General features: G+C 33.1%; 2 protein-coding genes across 4 annotated transcripts; both read left to right on the forward strand.

Annotated features, from left to right (window-relative positions):
* Positions 1-6712: 6712 nt before the first annotated feature.
* LOC110640180 (non-structural maintenance of chromosomes element 4 homolog A) lies at positions 6713-9573 on the forward strand. 3 transcript variants are annotated; one of them, XM_021791386.2, is made up of 8 exons: positions 6713-6807; positions 6895-7095; positions 7180-7260; positions 7604-7853; positions 7960-8056; positions 8428-8644; positions 8732-8823; positions 9088-9573. In XM_021791386.2, the coding sequence occupies exons 2-8, from the start codon at positions 6906-6908 to the stop codon at positions 9325-9327; spliced, it is 1167 nt and encodes a 388-aa protein (XP_021647078.2). In that variant the 5' UTR covers positions 6713-6807; positions 6895-6905; the 3' UTR covers positions 9328-9573. The 3 variants fall into 3 exon arrangements, with proteins under 3 accessions (XP_021647078.2, XP_021647077.2, XP_058001578.1); XM_058145595.1 differs by having other exon boundaries at positions 6760-6832; XM_021791385.2 differs by having other exon boundaries at positions 6758-7095.
* Positions 9574-22065: 12492 nt separating this feature from the next.
* On the forward strand, positions 22066-23136 carry LOC131179427 (uncharacterized). Its single transcript, XM_058146273.1, has one exon. It carries the CDS (start codon positions 22066-22068, stop codon positions 23134-23136), a length of 1071 nt encoding a protein of 356 aa, XP_058002256.1.
* Positions 23137-24069: the final 933 nt, after the last annotated feature.

A 24069-nucleotide genomic window follows, 5' to 3' on the forward strand; every position in this document is an offset into this window, starting at 1 on the left:
ATACAATAACATTATAAGTTAGCACAAATCCCTCAATTTTTTTAAATTTTAACTCTTACCTCCTAGTTAAACGGTAATGTGAATGTTGAAGGATCATCTTATTATATGTGTGATGAGAGAGGAAAAAAAAAATGATAAACACCATCTTAGTTAGCATTTTCAATCATCTTTTTGCTTGTCACATAAATTGATGAGCTCAATTTATGTACACCAAAATCATTATCTTAACTTGTCATGTTAATTGACCATCCCGGTTTATCTATACTAAAAATATCATCTGAGCTAGCAATTTTAAGAGTAACATCACTGTAATATTATAAAGATAAATTGTAAGAATGTTGATAATTTATTCCATTTACTCACGCATGCCTAATGTAAATATTATTTATGACTCCCTTACTGGCTTTAAAAGCTAGTTGTAAATGCATAAAAATTGAGGCATAAAAAATTTTATTTATTGATATATGAAATTGTAAAAACAAAATTTTTATTAGAATATATGTGCTATGTTTATTAAATTATTGTATATAAATTTATATTATGTGAAAATTCTCCGTTAATTAAAAAAAAATAAGAATTCCCTACTTAGATAAAATTGTCATATTTGATAAAATAAAAGTTATGATATTATAAATATTTTAAAACACAATAAAAATAAAGAAAAATAATTACACTCATAATAAAAATATAAATAAAAGGGTGTTGCAATACTCCTAATTTTTACTTTTGAAAGTTTTTAAACAAACTGATAAAAATATCACTAAAATTATCGCAAAAAATTAAAATATATATTAATTGTAATTTACTTTTAACTCGTTAGTCAACATATTAATTTATTTTTAACTAATTATCATATCTTACACATATATCATTAAATTTATCACTTAATTTAACATATACATTAATAAAATTATCAAAAATAAAATATTAAACAATATATCACAATAATAATTTACATCAAAGTTTAAAATTTTATCATAGTTGTAATAAAGCTTCTTAGTATGAAAAATTGACCGCAATGAAACTCCAAAATCCTATATATAATATAAAAAAAATGTTCAATTAAGAAAAAAAAATTGAGTAGAAGAGAATAGAAAACATATATTCAAGAGAAGCAAAACTCTAAATTTGACAGAGAGAATTGCACTTTTTTAACTAGCGACTCTTCAAATTATTTATAGTCATATGCTTTGCAAGGAAGGAATAAATTTTTTGTCAATTTTTTATTTCCAACAATTTTTTGCAGCTTTGGTGCTACATCTAAAATCGTCTATTCAAATGGTAGCTTTTATGTTTGTCTCATTTCGATGTTTTTTAGTGACTTTTTGCTATTGAAATCACCAATTCAAATAGTGGTTTCTATGTTCTAAAACTGCCACAATTAGATGTGACATTTTGCTTCTGAATTTGCCATTTCAAGTAGCAATATTTTATATCCCAATGCTGCACACTTTTCAATGGCGTGACATGACATAATAGCAGTATTTTGCTTCTAAAACTATTATTTTAGTTTGCAGTTTCTTATTAACTTTCTATACCTTCAAAACACATTTTCAATTAGCATTTTTTCAAGCAAACACTAGAATTATAAATAGTTTAGATTTCACACTATAATAATAAATTGTGTTTAAAAACACATTATTTAAAAAATTAATCCCTTTTTTTGGGACTTGACATATTATATGCTAAAACTTTCTATACTCTTAAATTTTCAAATTTATAATGCATAAACACAATTTTATTTGCAAGAATAACAACTTGCCGCTATATCGAACTTGTTTATATAAATAATTAATTAAATATAAAATATATAATTTTATAATATTATTTATAAATTTTGACACATCATATTTTAAATAAATAAAATTTCAATATTTTTATAGAAATATTCAATTTTAAAATATAAATTATTAATAAAAAGTATATTTCAAATATATTATTAATTAAAATTAAAAAGTTAAATGAGTTCAGGTATTATTTAAATAATAATAATTGAGTTTAGAATAGTTTTGGATAATTAAAGATAAATTTTAATCAATTTTAAAAAGAGTTCAGGTATTAAAAATACCATTCATGTTCAGATTCAAACATGACAATTATGACAATAACAAAGAAAAAAAAATTCAATAGAATAATCAAAATTAAATCATAAATATGACGAATAAAATTAACTCATGGAAAAACTTCTTACACTATTCGATAAATAATAATTTATTAATATGCTCCAAGATCAGCAGTTACCTACCAAAATGTTATAAATCAAATACGTAAGATTATTGATGAGGACCCTGTGTACTATAAGATTTTCATGCACGGCTTTGATTGGATTTATATTAATGGTAAGTTATATTCCATTATCTTTTAATCCATTTTTTAAAGCTAAAAGACTTATTTGATATACTTTTAAAATTTAAAAGGCTTATTTGATGTTTTTTAAAATTTTAAAGGACTTCTTTGATTTTTTTAAAAAAAATTTAATAATTTATTCAAAACCCAAAAAATTTTAAATATTTATATGACTATTGGCATATACTTTAATGACAAAAAAAATAAACATGTGGCTGAAAAAATTATAAAGATTTAGAAATAGAAAAAAAAAAGTCTAAATAAGCCCCCAAACATTTCTCTAATACCAAATAAACCCAAATTCACTATTTTAAATAACCCCAAAACTATCTATTTAAGGTTAAATTAGTTCCTTATTTGTCAAAAATCAGGCGTTTGTATAACACAACTTTTCTAAAAGAGTTACTATAGTGTTATATTAATTTATAATGTTTTATGAAAGAGAAAAAAAAAATCTATTGAATAATATATTAATCATTCTCTGTTTAATTTTGTTTTCTCCTGTCATAGTAAGCTAATCCACAAATGGATTGGTTAATGACAATAACAATCATTCCAGATGCATTTGTGGTTCCTGCATCAATTTATCTTTATTTGTGGTTTAAGGGAGCTACCATTTTTTTATTATTATTAATTGTAGCTTTCATTTTTAATCATCCTTCTTGATCTAGAGCAAGAATTAGAAACTTTATTATTCTTCATGTCTGACGTGTGAAAATGGAATTTGATAGGTCTTAGTTCAGGATACTTAAGCTCATAGAAACTTTGTGTATCTAGTTAAATTCATTTCTTATTTTCTAACCTTAGAAGATGTGAATTATTTGCGTGTATGTGCTTATGTTTCAACCTTTGCATATTCTAATGGTGTCATTCACTTTTATGTGCATTTGATGAATTTCCATTGTTATTTCCTGTTATTACAATTGTCAACAAGGAAAAAGTTTAATGATTGTTAGATACTATGGAGTGGAGCTATTTGAAAAATGAAATGAAACTTTTTTGCAATAGAGAAAACTTCCAATCTTGTTATAGTTACCATTAAGTAATAGTATTTTCATTTTTATTATTTTTACTAGAATGTCTTTTGTTCTTCCTTTTTCCATGTTTTCTTACCCTGGCCATTTTTAATTAAAAACTAAGAAACTTTTACTAATGTCAGTAAAGCTTTTGATATGGAGAGCATGAGTACAGTTTTCATTAAGTGCAAAAGATACTACTAATGGTCTTAATATTTTAAGTGGTAAATAACATTGCACACATTTTTTGCCACAAATCTAATAACTCTTGATTTGACATTCATTAGTAGCCAAAATTAAAAAAAAAAAAAAAAAGAGGAAACACAATGAAGAAGCAATGGAGCACAGGAAGGGATGCATGGTTCTATTCGTTAAGCAGCATAGTTACTATAGTTAGGACAAGCAACCCTTTTTCAAGCCTAATCATAATTACGTGGATTTCCAAACTCCCACCACAACAAAACTGAGATTTTTTACATTTTCATTTCTCTAAAGCTTATCTATTTTCTTTTTTAGATATTTTCAGGTTTAATACAAACTATTTTCTTTATGCTTTTCTTGAAATTTGGGGTTTTATTAAAAAACGAGATTTTCTTTAGCATGGATAGCAATGGACTATATTATATACATGCATTGATGTAGAGTGAATCATTCAGTGGTTAATTATACTTAAAAGAGCCAACTAGTTTCCCTCTAGGAGAACATCAAACTCAATGAAGAAGAAGAGGAAGAGAACGAAGAGGAAGAGAACGAAGAGGAAGTGAACGAAGAAGAAATACCTAAGCAAAGGAGAATCTTTAGCTCAAAACCATATTGGTGTTCTTCTCTGATACGATCCAAATTTGTTTTAATTATTTTTTGTGCGCGTCACTCATAAATGCTTGAAGTTTGACAGATGGTGAACTAATTTGGCTTTAAGGAGATAGTTATGGGGTTACATGAGCTAAAAAAATAAATTTGGAATTATTTGACCTTCAATGAAAAGTTTAGGGGCACATTTAGATTTTTATTTTCCATTTAGAAACTATGAAAAATCTTATTTATAAAAAAAAAAAAAAAAAGAAAAACCTTACTTTTGTGTTATGTCCTCCCAAATAAAGTGTTAGATACAATAATGCGTGTTAGTGGCATACACAATAATATGTCAAATGAGTTCAATCATTTTGAGTTTCACTTCATCATAATCATCCACTTGTTATAAAAGACTCTCTTTTAGGTGCACAAGACCCCAACTCCCAAACCATTGACTCCATCGTCCTCGTCCTCTTTTGTTATTTCCTCCTCCTCTTCGCCAGACTTCATAATGTTTCTTCTTCTCATTAGGCCACTCCATTGAATCTACGTATACCATTATTACATCCTCTTAGATCAAGCCAACAACTACCTATGAAATATATATTGGTTTACTTTTACTCAATTTTAGGCAAGCCATTCACAAATCGCAATTAGAACACAGATTTATGAATTTCACAATCAACAACAATTTAAAATTTATATATATATTGAAAATTTTCTCAATCAACACCATGCAATAAACATATGAGGAGGGAACAAAGCAAATCACACCTAGGGTAGTGTATTTTTTAGAACGTTGATCTTTAAAATGGCAATTTTAAAAAAGGATAAGACTAAATAAGAGATTGAGAATTGAGTGAGCAATGGCCATAACCCATTAAATAGTGATGCTTGGTTACAATCAATACTCAAGAGGAGTGACATTGGTAAAGTCATTACCATAAGGGTTGAAACAAAAGGAGACAACAAGATCAATTTTTTTTTTCTTTTAACAAAAATATATTTCATTAGATGAAATGTAGTTATAAGGCCCAACTCTACAAAAGATAATTTTACTACAATCACTCTACCAAGCCCAAGCCCTAATAGATAGGAATTCTAAGGATGAATTGGGTATGAACCGAGACTCATCTTCATCAGCAGCCGCCACCACCTTTTCTTCGACAATAACTCACCACTGGCCACCAAGAGTGGATTACCGAACAACTCAATAAAGTAAGGGAAACCAAAACATTAAACAGCCCAGGAGTGCTTAAACACCCCATTCAAACCAAAGTCTCCCTACTCAACGCTTTCAAAGCCTAAGAAATGGGGGAAGATATGCAACAAACATCGAACAAGCAGGCACAAGGACTAGTGTCGAATTAACCAAGAAACAAGTTTGGCAAACATAGGCCTTACATACTTACCCTGAAGGAAAAGGTGACCAACTCAGTACCACTCGTCTGAGACTGCTAGTTGAATAGCTCCTAGAAGCTTCAATCAAATTAGAAGGGAGGTTAGTTGCAACATGCAAGCAGCCTCACTGAACAACAACCAAAAGCCCCATCCATAGAGAGGAAACTAAAACTCCATTGTTGGTGACTAAGGAGAAACTAAGGAAATAGCTAAGAAAAGAAAAAAAAAAAAAGGTAAAATAAGGTAGGGCGAAGGTCAACGGCTAGACAATAGGACCTCCCTCGAAACTGAAAAAAAGTTGATTCTTTCTTTAGAGAGAAATGAGAGTGTTTAAGATTAGAGAGAAAACTTTACTTATATAGAGATGACAATTAGCAGATGGACTAAACTTTGCAAAAAAAAAAAAAAAAGTGGACATTTCAAAAGCGAATGGCCTAAATTGTAATTTTGCAAATGAAAGAGAGAGGAGAAAAAAAAAAACTATAGGAAGCTCATCTTCTCTCTTGATACGAAGAACCAACCCTTCTCATTTTTTTCTTCCCCAACCCTTCATCGATGTTGGTTAGCAACTCCCTTACCCATAAGGACTTGCTCTAGCCACTAGCAACCTTTGTAACAGTAAAAACAAACAAAACCCAAAAGGGTTTCAAAGAATAGAATTGTAACTCATAAACTCAACCAAACCATTTTCAACCACTTCCAACATTTGTTAGCCACCCTATTGCCAAATTGATTTTGTTATTCAAATTGGATAATCTTCACTCTGATTATAAATAGGATCTATTAACTTGTGGAGTTCATAAAAACATAGTTTTTAGAGGAGATAAAGTAAATTATGAGTTTTAAAATAAGGTTTTCAAAGTATGGCTTTTATAATTTTTAAATTTTTATCATTTTTATTGTTTTAGAGAAAGTTAAAGTTTTTAAAGATATCTAGAGAATTTTAAGAGAAAAACTTACCAATCCACTAAATGGAGGTTTTTAAAAGTTTTTAAATATTTCAAAAAAATCACTTTAAAAAACAACACAATTACATAATTAGAAAACCTTCTAAAACCACTCATTAATTTGTAAAACCTCCTGCAAACATATTGGGGGAGCATTTGGTAATTTTATTTTTAAATAGCTTTCAGTAATTAATCAATTAAAATTGAGTCCAACCTAATCTTAAGCCCAAAGCCCAAAACACCACAAAATTTGTCTTTTGAAATTGATTGATTTCAGTTTTCACTTTGCACGGGAGCGGGAAAAGGTCCTCCATTCTGAAAATCCATAGTGTAAGAACTTCAATTTCTTTCAAGATTCTTTGATAATTTGGGTTTTTATTTTCCTTTTGAAGAATCTGATATCATGGGTAGAGCTCTGAATCGAGAACCCACTAATGCTAGTAATGCCACCGACCGACAACTCAGAGCAGTCAAGCGTGAAAAAATGACTCAGAATCGAGGTGGCTCAGGCAGGGACGATTCCACTCAGCAAGATGAAGTCGATCGGCGAGCCCTCCGATCGAAGTATCTTGCATTACATAATAAGATCAACGGTAAAGTATCTTCTATTGTTTTTCCCCTCTCTTTTTTCACGATTTAGTCGCTTTTTAATTTTTTTTAAATACTCTTTCTTGCAGATGAGAGAGATGATTTAACGAGAGTGGATTCTGAGAAGTTTAATTCTATGATTAAGGAAGTTGAAGATTTGCACCAGCATGGTAATATTAATATTATTATTATTATTATTATTATTATTATTATTATTATTATTATTATTATTATTATTATTATTATTTAATTTTAAATTTGCATTGCCCTTGGTTTGGTTGCTGGGAAAATGGATGAATCTCAGGATGAATGAAATTTCAGCATGTTGATTTGAGTAAAAGTCAAAGAGATAAAGGAAAATCTAAGCAATTTGATTTCATTAATGTTTCATACACTTGGATTATCACTTTTACGAATGCTAATTATGTATTGTTTTGAAAGATTGTCATGTACGTTCTTCTATACATAAAATGTGAATTTCTTGGATTTCTGTAACCCATCATGGGATTTCAGTGCAAAAGCCAAGAGAGCAAGTTGCAGATGCAGAAGCATTACTAGGCCTTGCAAACACATTGGTCTCATCTGTTAAATCACAGTCAAATGAGGGCATTACTGCTGCAGACTTTGTTTCTTGTGTGCTGTCAGAGTTTGGGCAATCCAATGGGACACCGGATGAAGGGAATTTCTCTAGTTTGATCAAGTGGAAAGAGATTGGGCTTGCTGTTTCATCTATTTTCAGGAAATGTAATGGGTTCAGCACAATGTGAGTTCTTTTGTGCATGCAACATTTTGTTTTTGCTTCATCTTTTGGTGTACTATCGTGTTGTTTTTGGCTTTATTTATTTATTTATTTTTGATGTTTGCTTAAGGGTTGGACCAATGAATACTGAGTTGAAGCAAAGGAAGACAACTGTTAGAGGTGATAGAAAACGTGCAAGGCCAACTGAAAAATCTCAGCCGGAGGAGGTGATGTTACCTTTTGGCTTCCTTTTGTATTTATTACGGTTCCAAAGTTTGAGCAGTGAAGGATATAAAATGGTGTTTTCTTTAGAGGGGACATAAGCTAGAGAAGGGTGAATGGAGATTCCTGTTTTTCTGTTGTCACTTTTCTTCAACCTGATTCTCATAATTGAATTGATATTAGATGACGTTTTGCACAGTCCCTTCTTCTGTCTTAAATCTCTAAAATGTTCATAATTTAGCTTGAAGGTTGGCTTTCATATGATACTCCAAAGTTAATTATCCATGACTTTCTATTCCAATTATAAAGCATGAATGTGTTGTTCATTGTTCTTAAACAATGAGCATTGACAAGTTTTGCGGTTCATGTTCTCTAGGTTGATGATACTGGGGCTGAAGAGAAAACAGATACTGATAATAATATGTCAATAATGTTTGAGATCTTAAGGAGGAACAAATGGGTTCGACTTGAAAATTTGATCTTGAATAGAAGGTCTTTTGCACAGACTGTGGAGAATTTGTTTGTTTTGTCTTTCTTAGTTAAAGATGGGCGGGTTCAGATAACTGTTGATGAAAGTGGCTCTCACCTTGTTTGTAAGATTGACTAGTCTATACAAAATTTTATTATTGCGTTTTTTATATTCTATACTTTTGCTGGTCTGACACTTTTCTCATCTTCAGCACCAAGGAATGCTCCTGCTGCCAATTCTGTAATGTCAGGGGAGGCCACATATAGGCATTTTGTGTTCAGAATTGATTTCAAGGATTGGCAGGTACTACATAGGAAATCGTTTCTCGCGTGTAATGCCATTCTATCAGATAGTTTTATCAATTTAGTTTTAAACTTTAGTGCATGGTTCTCTCAACTCTCTCATGGTATGTGATATTGCTAAACGCCCATAAGAAAGTACACTATGCATCCACGATTCTGTATGGATTTGCTAATCGTCAATTCGTGATTTGATGATTTTCTTTATTTTCTGACATTTGATTGCCTTTCTATTCTAACTTCTGTTTTGCCAATATTCAATTTTCAGCTAATGATGGATGTGGTGTCAGATGGTGATGAGCTAATGCCAGACAGGAAAAGTTCTGCTACTTCTGAGTTGGAGCCTGCAACTAACGTTAGACAAGAAACTCATAACCGCACACCAATCAGGAAATTCTCTAGGAACCGTGGACTTGTTGTACAAGAAGATTCCGTTGTAGAAGAGTCTCCTGAAATTGAAGCTACAAAAGCCATAGGCTCCTTAAGGTGTAGGCGTAGGCTCACTTGAGGCTGGCACGTATATAAGGTGAACCCAGTGGCTTCTCGGTAGATAAATTTCGCTTTGCTTTCATTGGGTCTACGTTCTAAGTAGCCTAACTTATATGCAAATGTACGGATGCGTTTGTTACTTTTTGTAGCCTTGATTAAAGATGATTAAGGACCTTCTGTATCTGTAATCAGTAAATTTTGTGCTGGTTCAAACTCCGTTGTTGCATAGACACAATTATAATATTTTATTTTTGGTTTTCGACTATGCAACATTACTCGGCTCGATTTAGGTTCGATTTTGATTTCAAAATATAATTAAATATAAATCAAATTATACGTAATTTAAAATTTTATAAACATAAAAAAATAATTAATATGATTATAAATTAAGAAAATAAACTAATATTATTAAAAATTAAAATTCTCCATGTTACAATACATAAAAATTTATAATTCTTTGAAACATTAATGTATTAGTTATATACTCGCATATTAAGTGAAATTATTTTTTATTGTTAATAACATAAATATCAATATATTATTGTTAAAACATAAATAGCAATATATTAATATTATATATTGCTACTAACAATAGTATAAAATAAATAAAAATTGTATATTGATTATGATTTATCTAATATATTAATAAGAATGCATTACTTATTTTTTATGAAATAAATAAATACTTAAAGGAATGAATATTAATAAGTGGGTTATAATAGCCAATCAATTATGCCATAATTGTGTCTTTTACCACTGCCCTCAACCGCATATTTTACTAGAGTTTGAGTGTGTGATGGACAGAATTTTGGAGATTAGAATATTTTATAATATAAATAATTCGAGAAATAAAAGCAATTAAATTTTAAAATTTGGTCATTATAAAGAATTAAAATATAGTGAAAAAATATAATTTTATAATAAAAAACTAAAGCATTCATTTATTAATAAACCTTAGAGATTGAAAGCGTTAATTTTAAAATAATAGAGATTTTTTTTACACTAAAATAATAAAGTTTTTTTGTTACACTAAAATAATAGAGATTAAAGTGTATTTTGAGATAAATTTCAAAGTTTTTTTTAAATCATTCCATTATTTTATAGTTATAACTAAGGTTTTCAAACTCGGCTCAAACTAATGAAAGTAAAGGATCAAGGGTAAAATTCAATCGGAGTCAAATCAGGTTTAATTAGTATATTATTAAATAAATATTATAAAATTAATAAAAATATTTAAAAAAATAATAATGCTATATTATACTTAATGCTTTTTTATATTTTACAAATAAGCATTAAAATAAATTTAGTTGAGTTTTAATATGAAAATATTTCAAATATATAATTTAGAATTTTAATTAAAATTTTAAATAATAATATTTAATTATTTACAACAAAAAAAACTTGATATTAAATTTTTTATAATAATAAATTTATTTATATCAAAGAAAAATGAACATGAATATATTCAAATTTTATAACATAATAAATAGAAAATATTTTACATATTTTAAAAAAAAGTTTAGTTTTTATTTTATACAAGATAATAGATAATAAAATAAAAAATAATTTAGTGTTCTAATAAAATAAAATACTGACACTATTAATCGTTAAATTGAAACTATGTGAAGTTATGAATTCTTCTTTACTATAGTTATAAGTTAATAGCAATTAATTATTTTTTATCAATATAATATAATTTAAATTAATAAAAATACAATTTTAGTTAATAATTTAATTAATATAATATTTATGATGTATAGTAAGTATATTACATTGAAATATTGTATCTTAATTATTATTATTATTTTTTTTTGGGTTCAATCCTCGACAGTGATGGTGATAATATTTTTGTGATTATTGTAGAATATGCAATAAAATATTGTCTCATTAAAAATCACTAATAATGAGAAAAAGTAATAAAAAGAAAAAATAATGATAATTTTGCAATTATTAAAAGAAGTTTAACCAAAAATGAATTATTTTTATCTATAACGAATGGGGTGGCATGGTTACTGTGTGCGCGTGTGACGAATCATGTAACACAGGGAAAATCATTAAACGTTAGGAGTTGAGTGAAGGGCACAAGCCACCTCCGCTTGTCCTTTGAAGACAAAACTGCTGCAAATAATGAAACATGAGTTAGATTTAATGCACGTGGACGTTGCAGGATTTGCTAATGATTGAGTGATTGTTTAATAATATATAAAACAAAATTTGTTTTTTTTTTAATCCAAATAATGAAAAGAGTAATTTAATTTTAGTATGCAAAAATTGATCAAAAATATTTTAAATTATAAGTATAAAAGAACAAATAGTAACTATTCTCTATAAATTTACATAATTAGTCGTTTATTCACACGTTTCAGGATTTTTTAAATTTTATTTTAATAATATAATTTAATATTTATTTTTTTTATATTTTAAAATTAAATAAAAATTTTATTGATGTTAAAATTATATTTAAATATGTTAATGCAATTTAAATTTTATTTTTTTAGAATAATTTAAATTAAAATTTTAAATAAATATATGCATATCAAAATTAAATTAAATTTTTATTTCTTAAATAATTATTAATTATTTTTTGTTAAATATTTCTTTATAAAAATGTAATAATATAATATTTTATATTTTTAATATCAATTGAGATAACTTTATATTTAATAAATAGTCTAAAGATATATACAATTTAATTTTGAATTTGTAAATAAGTTGATACTTTTATTAATATATTATTTTTTAAGTTATATTAAGTTAAGCCTGTTAATATACTATGTGGCAGTTTTTGAAAAAGCCATGTAATAATATGATATCTTATCACAGATTGGCCATGAATAACACTGCAAGCAACTAGGCTATCAATCTCCATGATAAATTTGCTTGTACCCCATGTTCCAGGCAAGTCTAAGACCTTGATAGACACCCCAAAGCTCAGTGGTAAAAATATCACGGCTACCTAAGTTACATCCAAAATCTTATAGACTCCTATTTTGTGACTTTGTAGATATGTATGTTGAGGTCGTAAGAAACTCAATAATAAAAAAATTGTATAACTGTGAGATATATTTAGAGGCATTAAAAATGGATAATCATATATATGGTATATTTCTTAAAGAAAATAATTTTAAAGAGTAAAAGATATTTAATTAAATTTAAATAAAATTTATTTTTTATTTAAATTTAATTTTGAATATTTATTTTATTAAAAAAACCTACTTAGACCTAATTGGATTCTCTAAGGCCAATAAGTCCCACTATGGTATTTTGATTAAATAAATAAAAGTTTATAATTCTTTTTTTAAAGGAAAATAAAAATTAAATAGGAAGTTTCCTCTTTAAGACTTCTTAAATCTTCTTATTTAGAGATTACATAAATTTTCTACATAATTTTATGACCTAAACCCTATAAATACTTAAAAAAAAAAAAAAAAACAAAGTGCGTTCCTTGTTTTTCTCTCATTTCTGTGTGTTTAGCTAGGGTCTAGTTCCCTATTGTTCTATTAGCCAGCTGCTCCCTCTGCCCCTCAAGGGCAGGGGGAGCTCCTCCCTCAGCTCGGATGTGGGTTATACCCTCCTCTCTAGGATGGGTTGTAGATAAGCTATTTTGTTTTTGGTTTCTAGGTCTATAGTTCACAATGAGGGTTTCTTTTGACCTGTTTGGCGTTGTATTAGCTTTCATATGTTTCTATGTTTGTGTTGCTGCTCTTGCAGGGAAATTGCTTCAATGGCTGTGGTAGAGAGAGGGAGGTCGTCAAGAGTTGGCCGAGTGAGTGTTGCCCCCTTCGGCTATATGAGAATGAGAATCCACAGGGCTTTACCTTTCTCTCAAATTTCTACTCTCTTTAAGGTTTGGATCTAGGGGCCTTAGTACTGCTTTTGTGGGTTTGGGCATTCTGGGTTGGCATTTCTTTATGCCTAGTTTTAGCCTTCTCTTTCGATCTAGTCACACTAACGCTTGATAGATTAGGTTTGCTTCCCCAGATATTTCCTACCCATTCAATATCAACAGCGATGTTGCCATGGCTGGTGCTTCTGTTTTCGGGAGGTCTTCTAGGCTGCCTGGCTTTTTCACCATGGGTTGCTTTTGGGACACCCTTTTCTGGCGATATCAGCCATCTGTAGTCCATTGATGCTTCAATCGAAGTTGTCTTTCCCTGGTGAAAGTTTGGTCATCTCTCTACGCAGCTCCTGCTATGACAGCTTGTGGTTTTTTCAGACAGGTCATGGGTCTGGGCAATGGTGCATCATCAACTACGATTTTTTTATGGTCTTGGACCCTTTTTGAGAATATGATTGGGCTTGTTTAGATAGGCCTCCTGTAAATTGGGTCATGAGTCCCTTTTCTAAACTAAAATTGTAAGTAGTTTCATATATCAATGAATTCTTATATCTTTTGGAAAAAAAAAGAAAAGTTGAAGAAAGGGAGGGGAGGAGAGAACAATACAAAACAAGAAGAAACTCTTACACCATCTTTACAATTCAGTAAGTTTTTCTCATCTCACTCTTTCTTTCTTCTTCTTACTTTCTTCCTTTTTCTTCAACAAACCTTCAAAATTTCTTTAAAGTATGTATTCTAAATTATGAATATTCAAGAAATATGCCATATATATGTTCTTTCATGTTTATGTGCTTTTAGATGGTCTTATATGTTCATAACATTTATGTATATGTAAAAAATTTGAAGGTAATAACAACTCTGCACATGTTCTTATTTCTATCACTTCATTTTTTAATCAATTTTCGTATACTTATATTTCTGTAAAAATTGTATAAAAATTACATTTGTAATCTTCATGAAATTCTAGTAATTTTAGCCTTAAGAATCGTAAAAAAAGCTGTTACATTGAGTAAGTTACATCTATCCAAAGTTAGGGTGTTTGCAAATCGTGATTAGTGCAGTCAATTTTCAAGGCTCATATCTCCCTCAATTCTTTATCTTTTTCTGTGATTCTTGACTCTAAAATTAAATTCAAGATCTTATCATACTTTTCCCATTGGTTTCATGAAAAAATATTTTATACTTTGAGAGATATTATAGTTTTAAAAAAATAGTACAAATTTATCTTTGTTAAAAGTTTTGATTTTTGTAAATTATTTAGTAATGACTTCAACCTGAAAATTAATTTTAATTTAAAATGATGTTTGATCTTGCTGCTATAATTTTTCTATAATTTTTATACTCATTCAGATATTTTTAGAAATTTAAATACAAAGACAAAGTGAATCTATTAGATTTGGAAATTTCATTTTATTTATATTTTTTTTTTTGTGTTCAAGTTTTAAATTGTATTTGATCTAATTTTAATGATGTATATAATGTGATATGGTGTTGTAGACACTATATTTTGGTCGACCCTCAAATACAATATTCTTTTAAAATTGAAACTTCATTATGTTATCCATTCTCGATCGATGACCCGATCATAGGTAGCTTTTCCAAACTCAATGGTTTGTCTTCGGAATAAATCGATCCCACGTTTAAGTTAGATTGCTTTCCAATCTCTTGGCCTTTGTCCGAATCGATATTGGACCTCCGGACCATTCAATCTTGCATGCTATTGTTTTTCGATCCCTCTATGTTCAAATACCTCAAAATTCCAAATCCACACATGATATTGTGATCAGGTATCTCGCTCGAATTGTCTGAACATTCCTTAAGCAGAGCTAAGGTTTTATCCGATCCTTAAATAATGATTCCGAGCTTAATAAGCTCAAGTCATTTTCAATTCTTTACAATTCTATCAAATCACTCTTCAAATGTTTTAAAGTTTCATTCGATATTTAGTCACGGCTCCATCCGATCTCATATTCACATGTAATGTTTTTCCGATCTCTTGGAGTGGCTTGATGTTTTATAATTAATAACCGATCATCAGGTTTAATGTTCAACTGCATTCAATTGATTAAGTACTCAGGCAATTTGGTTTGGATGTTTTCCGATCTCATCAAGAAATTGAACATGAAAAGACTTAGATTCATTTCAAAATAAAAATATACAAGTCATTCGGCAGAAGGGTCTCCCCTAACCTGCTTTTCAGGTACATTATCAGTTCTATCATTCTCTCTCTCTCTCTCTCTCAGGCTCCTCCTCGCTCTCCTCTTCACCTCCGGGGACGAGATCCACCATCCAGGAGAAGTCTTCCTTAGGATGGCGCCTCACAAGCTCGGCCAGAAGATCGCCATGAGCATTCACATAAGCACCAGCTTCTCTCACCACGGCCTCTTCTTCTTTCACTTTGATCTCTTCGGTAAGGCGGGTGACATCGACAAATCTGCAGGCCCGAGCATCTTCAAGTTCCTACTCTAGTTCAGCTATCTTATCCTCGTAAGACTTCATCCGATCTTCAATTTGGGTGATGTGGTCCTGAGCAGATGAAAGTTGGGCTCTGGCTGAAGCTACGTCCTGGACCACTTTCAGAATTTCCTATCTCAAGAGATGGGCCCTTTCTCTAATTATATGTTGGTTCACAATGCTCTCTACACTTAAACTCATCGTCTGAGCCAGGAGATCGTCAATGCTATCCGGAACTAGTCTATTCCGATCTTCCTGAAAGCAGATGGTGGCACCCAGGACCTTGGCCAAGTCAGGATTCCCCCGAACTAAGCGATTCTTTTCCAGGGAGTGGATGAGGACCTAAACACCACGAGGAGGGTCCTTACGGTTGTTTGGGAAGACCCTCCTTCTGCACTTGAAGAAACAGGTGGAGGTGGTGGTTCAGCTTGTCGAGGAGGGGAAGGAGCGATCTCTACCTTTGGGGTTGGTTGTTCTAGAGGTCGGAATGAAGAGCCCGGCATTTCTACCCTCGGCGTCTGGGAGGCAGTAGCAATTTTCATTTCTCCCACTTTCAGGGCGACCTTCTTTTTTCGCTTGCTGCTCTTCTTCGCACTCTCGCCTCCCGCCATACCTGCACAAAGAAGATCACCAAAGTTAGGAGACTAAAGATTTAGGTTGTACCGATCCTAGGTCCGAGGTCAGAGAGTTGCAGCTCATAATCCTCATGGGTGATCATTTGCATTAGCCACCACTTTAGTTTGGCCATAACCGCATCTAAACACGGATACTTGTGAGTGGCCGCCTGACCCTTCAATTCCTTAACCATGGCATCCTCATCCTTATTTAGGATGATCTTTTTTGGAACTGGAGGAATCAGGTACTGCCAACTGCGTAGGATACCCTCAAAGCCGTTCAGGTCCTTACTCCTTAATATAAAGAACTGACTTTTCTAATTCTTCAATGAAGAGGGGAGATCAGTGAAAAGCCTGCAGTTCGGCTTGGCTTGGAAAAACCAATATTCATTGTCCTTCTGCCGAGCGAGCCTATGCAACTCAGCAAAAAACTTTGCTATGGGCTTGAGCTTTTTGGCCCGGCATAAACCTCTAAAAGCCACCAAAGTCCGCCAGGAGTTCGGATGTACTTAGGCTACGTAAACCTGATGGAATTTCAGGACGGCTCGGTAGGATCCGTTCAGGGGAAACCGAAGCCTAGCTTTCAATTGTTCCTCATAAACTATGATCAGGTGGGTTTCTTCAAAGAAATGATCGGCTCAGAGATTGCCATGACATCTGATAAGCTCAAAGGAGTCAGTTCGAAGGTTGTACTCTTGGCTAATGGATTGGAGATTGGTCTCCTTGAGAACCGATAGCAACTCATCTATGGGTAAGTTCTCCTTCCCTAAAGAAGACACTTGTTTTGATTTAGTTGCTCGACCATAGGCTGGGACAGAGGTTGTAGAAGGTTCGGGTTGCTCGCTTGGTCTGGCCACCTCACCTTCATCCGATGTCCATGAGATATGAACAGAAGGAGGACTAGTAGCTCTCTGACAGTCGGTACCATTCATTTTCAGAGAACAAAAGTGAAACCAATCAGGAAAAGATCAAAACTCTTATCGGAGTATAAATCGGTGCCGAAAAACTCTAGAAAACAAGGGAAAGTGTCAAAATTGCTAGCGGAAGGTCTGAAAATGACATAAGGGAACAAATGGCTAACCTCCTCCCTATTTATACTCTTCCGAGCATTAAATGCTCACGAAGCCCCAAGTGACACATCGGTTAGCGAAACCAGGCCATTTCAATTACGCGTCGAAAGAAGGTTCCAGAAACATAGTAAAAGGTCGAACAAATGAGATCGGTTAATGAAGGTCATCAGATCGAATAGGGTTCTAAACCAACGAATCGGCAAATGGCGATTCGTCTAGGGATCAGATCGGGCACATTTATCAGAGATCGAAATAATAACCAATGCAATAGTAAAACAAAAACATTCAAGTAAAATTTCATTTTATTTCCAAAAGATCAGATTACATTGTTTGGGCAATCTCTCAAGATCAGATTACATCATTTGGTCGATCTATCAAAAGATCAGATTACATCATTTGGGCGATCTCTCAAAATTAGCACTACATTCTAACTTAGACCACTCCTGAGCCTAGAATGTTGGCCTATGTCAAAGCCTAGTCTTTTGACTGAATCAAAAGATGTGTTTGATCAGAAAGCCAGCAATAAATGCTGAGCAAATGTATAGCTCAGATGTGGTGACTGTGACTCTCATGATATTGAGCAGTGTCGTTGTCGATGTCATCGACCAGAACCGAGCTGCGATTAGGACCCTCGAGATGGTGAGGAGTCAAATGAACTTCGAGAGGCGGTCACCGATATTAAGATCGAAATTAGCAATCCTCTAGTCAGAGATCGATCTGCAAGCCATACCGATGGACTGACCGAGATCGGCGCGGTAGTTAGTTTCGACCTTGATCGATCAATTAGTTCAGTTCCCTTACCGTCATCAGATGACACCCTCATGAACCTCTGATAACCGGAATTGCTCATTTTCAGGAGATGAACAAAGAAAGCATTCGGAAAAAGATTAAAGTGGTTGTCATGAGAAGAATCCTTACCGGAAAGGCCAAGAATTGAGAACTAAAACATTGAAGATTCATCGGAGAAAGTTGTGAGAATGCAAAGGAAAATTCGTTAGCATATATATATATATATAGGGCCCTGGCATTTATTGCATATAGAACTCAAAGCGAACTCATCGATAACTGAAGAATTTATTGTTTGGACCGATGCAGGTCAGATTGAAAGGAGAGAATAAGAGGGATTGGGAAGTAAGAAGGGACCAGATGCAAGAGATAGAGATCAGAATAATAACCCTAAAATTGGTCAGTCACAATGGGAAGATCGGAAAAGCGGGGGACGACCTATAGAGATCAGAGAACTCAGGGAGTTGAATAAATTCTAATAATGACCTTTAATTAGCTCCCTTTACCATCAGATCCGAGTTAGTTAAAGCATTGTAGGCATGATCTAATCCTCGCCACACGTCTCATTTGTAAGGACGCACTCATAGCCGCCAGATTCCAAACTGTTAAAGTAGCCCAGTACATCTCAATCTACACCGTTGATCATAATTGTAAGGATGGATTTGGAGCCTTCGGATTGAAAGCAGAAAATAGATTCGGCACTTTTTGTTCCTAGCCTTTGAATCCATTTTGTAAGGAAAGACCCTTGACTTTTGGATTAAGGGATGAAAGGATAGAAATTCTGAACTGAATCCTGACCCTCAATTTTGATTCTCTTTAATTCCCAGATATTAGATTATGTCCTTTGGAATCTAGGCCTTCCGTCTCCTCCTGATAAGATCCTGACCCTCCATTTTGAGCACCCATTCCCTATAAATACCTGCATGCAATATTGAGAAAGAGAGGGTGGTGATTATCGTGAAAAGACTCTGAACTTTGATATAGTCTTATTACCTATCATTCGAAGCTCTCAAAACTTTGAGAAACTTTAGAAATCAGTTTTCTGAAGTATCTCATTTAAAAGAGCTTTAAATCCTGTGAGTCTCATTTTCAGTATCTGTGCATTACACGACGGGCTCAATTTCACTCCACTTCGTCCCTATCACTTCGGGTTAGCTCAAGTTTTTCAGCCGTCTCAGTCTTCAGCTCCCTAAGGTTTGCTGATACCAGTGTTGGCCCACTCGTCATCCCAACTTTCTACAGGTAAGCATCTAACCTGTCGTTTGTTGAATACCCTGGATTCGTTTTCTTAAGTTTTTTAAGTGACTAGTCACATTGAGTTTTAGAGTAGGTTGTTTTAGCTCGTAATCATTATCTTTATCTTTTTTTATCATTCGTAAATTTCATTTTAATCGTCACCTCATTTTTTATTTCCCTTGAAAATGAATGTTCGAGTCATCGGCGACTCGTAAATACTCTGAAGAGTACAAGTAGAAGTACTGACACGGTAGTTTTTAGTCCAAATAAATGAAAACAATAGGAAAGGGAGCATAACTTCAGTAATCATAGAAAGGGTCAGAATAGGTTGAAGGGGTCGAAAATGAAAAAATAAGTTACAAGATAAGATCTTGGAGTGAGCTCAGACGATAAGACAGTAGATCGGGCATCGAGACAAAGTTCGGACCTTGGGCAGACGAACCAAAAGGGACGGAGTCTTAAAAGTTCAGATAAAGCAATTACGCGGAGGATAGGCAAGGAGTTCGACTCAACGTTTGCCATCTAGTTACAAAATTCCATAGTCCAGAAAAAGCCTTTCACAGAGGTTTCCGGGCCTTCAATAATTCTTTGCAATATGAAAGGGATCGGGATAGAACCCTTGCCCGAATCCCTAGTTAAAAATTCTAATAGGCCTTCGGTAATTCTTTCTAATATGAAAGGGATCGGGATAGAACCCTTACCTGAATCCCTAGTTAAAAATTCTAATAAAACACCATTCTTATAAATACGGGAGATCGGGAGAGAGTTCTTACTTGAGTCCTCAGCTCAATCTTTTAATAAAATATATTAAGAGATCGGGAGAGAGTTCTTACCAGAGTTTTCAACTTAAATTTTTAACAAAATATATTAAGAGATCGAGGGAGAGTTCTTACCCTAGTTCTCAGCCTAAACTTCCAACAAAATACATTGAGAGATCGGGATAGAGTTCTTACCCGAGTCCTTAGCTTAACCTTTTAAAAAAATATATTAAGAAATTGAGAGAGAGTTCTTACCCGAGTTCTCAGCTTAAATTTTAATGAAATATACTAAGAGATCAGGGGAGAGTTCGTACCTGACTTCTCAGCTTAAATTTTTAACAAAATATATTAATAGATTGGGAGAGAGTCCCTTCCTGAATTCTCTAACTAAAATTATAATAAAATGTCTCAGTTGAGGAGAGAACCCTTTCCCCTTCTAATCCTCATACTTTTATTACAAAACCCTTTATATGTTCTAGACAATGGGTCTGCGGGAGAGTTCTTCCAAAGTATCCTGAATATTATGTTGAGGCCCAATGGAGATTCCTCCTCAAGGCATTCATATTTATGAGGCAAAATTCCCCTAAAAATGTCACAACTTCAGTATTCATATTAATCCTCAAAATACCCATTATACCACACCTATTCACTGAAGGGTCATCTCATGTACTCATGTTCTTGGGCAACCCAAAATAGTGAAATATTAAACATTCCTTTTATCCATTACAAAGGAATAACATCATCATTCTACACCCAATTTTTACAGACGATTTTCTTTAATTTCCCTTAAAATTAAAGTGGTGGCTTCTCACTTTTTCCACTTCAATGAGAATCATCCGGCGACCATAAAGTTCTTGCGACAGCTTGGCGACTCCACTGGGGACGAATACTAAAATAACCCTGGTTTAGAAGTATAAAGGGAAAATTTAATTCTGTGTTCTTATGAGTCGGTAATTATGGGGATTAACTTATAAAATCAGAGATTTTAATATTTTTGATTATTATTCTTTCTAACCATTTTGTTTGTTTTGATTATTTCGTTTATTGCAGTAATCTTCGCTTAAATTCCCTTGAATAGGGAAGTGTTAAATATGTCCCTTCACACACTGATCACCTACACGATGTCCTCACACACTTAAGCCCTATACCCGTGCTTTCTTACCCTGTAAGAAATAGGAGGGGGTCATGTAGCGGTACCCGTAGATTTTTACCCCGTTAGTATCTGTTAAGACTCTTGCTCAGATTGGAACTTGTTTCACCTATCGTGATAACCGTGGATTTTTCCCGTCATTATCATAATGGTGAAATGGGGCTCTACTGTTTATAGTAGGGACAATTTGGGGACCTATGGCTTTAAAAATTAGACCTTGAGCTAAACCGTCACATTAGTTAGAGCCTATGATAAGCCAACCTTGGAGCTAGGACCATCCAATTAGATAGTACCTAACCAGTGTCACGGTTATCCCCATTTTAGGACAAAAGGGACGTACTTGCTTTCACCCTACTCTGATTATATTTTTCTTAAATAACATGACGGTAATTTTGAATCATACAACCAGGATGATCTAAACACCTTCCTACTTTGATAGGTGTATAGATATGGCCACGCAAGTAGTATAATTCAAAATTATCTGAATTTATTCTACTAACTTATTTCCTTTACAGGTATTAAAATTGGTGTCTGCCAAGGGTAAGGAAAACTTTAAAATGGCATCTTCGAGTCAGTCAGTTGAAAAGGTTTCAAAACAGAAACAAGATGCTCCATAAAGATTCAAATCAGTCCATGACTCGAAATCCTTGCAGACTGGTGAGATAGAAGTAGAACCTCGTCCGTTGCCTCCATTAGATCCTAGTAAAATCGAGATCAGAATAGCCGATTTTGATGAGTTACTAAATAGTTGGAAATCATTGCCCAATCATGCCCAAACATAGTTCAAGGAAAAATAAGGGAAGATTGCCTCCTTGATACGGGTCAAAGAACATGCTTTGGCACTAAAGGCCATGTTATCTGTTTGGAATCCCAGTTATAGGGTATTTTCTTTCAATGATGTCGACACGACACCTATGGTAAAAGAATATCAGACACTGTTGGAAATCCCTTATGTAGCCCAGAATCGTATTTATCTCTACCTTGATCACAGAAAAACATGGAAACGGTTCACGCACATAATAGGAGTCCCAGTAGAGGAAGCTAGGGTAAAAGAAACTGTTAAGGGAAACTCGCATGGGTGGCCTTGGGTCTACATTAAGAAGCAATTGGACCAGCATATTCGGAGTGAGAAATGGGATAAGGCTCTGTCAGTTTCAACTCTGGGGATTTATGGACTAGTTTTATTCCCCGGACCTCTGGGAATTGTCACCCATAATGTCACGAAATTATTTTGGGCGGTGGAGAAACAGAATGTCAATCCAATACCTGCTATTCTTACCGAGACTTTCTTGACCTTGATGTATTGCCGTCATCAGGGTAAGGGAATCATTAAGTGCTGCATTCCGCTGCTGTATCTTTGGATCCTCAGTCATATCTGTCCACTAGAAACTAAGGGTCTGACATGGTACTCTGACCAACCCATTATTGAAAAGATGGTGAAGCTAGTGATTACTCGAAGGGATGAACGACAATGGCAAGAGCAGATTCTGAATTTTAGTAGTCACAATTACTATTGGAGGAAGTTGTGGACTACGGGTCAACCCATCTTGATCAGCATGGGAGGTCATCATTTTGTACCGTTGATAGGGCTGACCGGATGCACAAGCTACATCCTAGCTATGATAATGAGGCAATTCAGCTCGACTCAATTTGTTCCTAATACTAAAGGATTCTATCAAACTCATTTCTATCATGAACCATGCAGAGAAGATGAATTGAAGGCTTTGCGCAAATCTTGGGAAGAGGTGACCTTGATGGAACGGTCACCTAAAGGGCTAAGTGTAATTGAGGAATATTCCTTATGGAGAAACAGGAGAGATAAGGAATATCAAATCTCCAAATTAACAAGGTCCGAGGAAAGTATATCTCGCCAAGAAGTCTGTTTGGAAAGAGGTGATATCGGGTCAAGTAGCCCTCTTTGAAATTTGACTCCTGAGAACTAGCAATTGAAAGAGTGCATAAAAAGATTAGAAAGTCAAGAGCAAGCATTGAAAAGGGAAGCAAAGAGACTTAAAGAGGAGATGACTACTGCAGAAATGGAATATGAAAGGCAGAAAACCCAGTGCGAAAAAGAGAAGGCTTCGCTCCAAAACACAGTAAAGGAGAAGGAGATGCAAAACTGTAAATTACGAGAAAAACTGGAATATCAGGAGATATTAGTGGAAGAATACCAGCAAGAAAATAAGAGGAGGAAGCATGAACTTAAAGATCAGGCACAATTAATCAATAATATCTCGAAGGAGTGTGCCAAAGAAAGAAAGGAAAAGGACAGACAAGCCACCCTTTACCAAGAATTGCGAGGGAATATCGACCAGTTAGAAAAGATGATAGCACAAGGGAAACAAGAACTGCTGCCTGAATCCGAATATGCTTTGAAAACATTCAACCCTGCGAGGCAAGAAATGATTTTGTACGAGTATCTCAAAAGATGCCATTGTATTTTAATGAGCTTGCCTGAGCCTAGGCAATAGCATGATACTATGTATACTTCACAAATAATAAAACCATGTTCTTGAACCTCGAAACTTATGAATGAAGTGTAACTCCAGTGAGATTTATCTTCGTTAGAGCTATGCGAAAAGACGTATGCGCTATATGAACATGTATTATAACCACGCATATGCCCCATCATTCACGGTTGAACTATCGAAGGATGCCATTGTAAAGGATAATGTAATCTACCCTCGGCGGATATCGTTTCCGACAATTGTTTGCCGTAGTATCATTTGACCAGCAAAAACTTTGGCCAAAGTAAGTTTTTTCTAGAAATAAAACTAATAATGCAACTTTCTATAGGAAACCAATATTGCTTCCAAAGCAAATCCGATCCAGCAACCAGTCATACCAAAAAAGGT

Source organism: Hevea brasiliensis, chromosome 4, assembly GCF_030052815.1.
Source record: "Hevea brasiliensis isolate MT/VB/25A 57/8 chromosome 4, ASM3005281v1, whole genome shotgun sequence".
Lineage (NCBI taxonomy): Eukaryota > Viridiplantae > Streptophyta > Magnoliopsida > Malpighiales > Euphorbiaceae > Hevea > Hevea brasiliensis.

What these genes read in the sequence shown, in the direction of transcription:
- LOC131179427 (XM_058146273.1), top strand. Translation starts at nt 22,066, where the DNA reads ATGTTATCTGTTTGGAATCCCAGTTATAGGGTATTTTCTTTCAATGAT.
- LOC110640180 (XM_021791386.2), top strand. Translation starts at nt 6,906, where the DNA reads ATGGGTAGAGCTCTGAATCGAGAACCCACTAATGCTAGTAATGCCACC. An exon ending in ATTACATAATAAGATCAACG is followed by an intron (nt 7,096 to 7,179) that starts GTAAAGTATCTT and finishes TCTTTCTTGCAG; the next exon opens with ATGAGAGAGATGATTTAACG. An exon ending in AAAAATCTCAGCCGGAGGAG is followed by an intron (nt 8,057 to 8,427) that starts GTGATGTTACCT and finishes CATGTTCTCTAG; the next exon opens with GTTGATGATACTGGGGCTGA.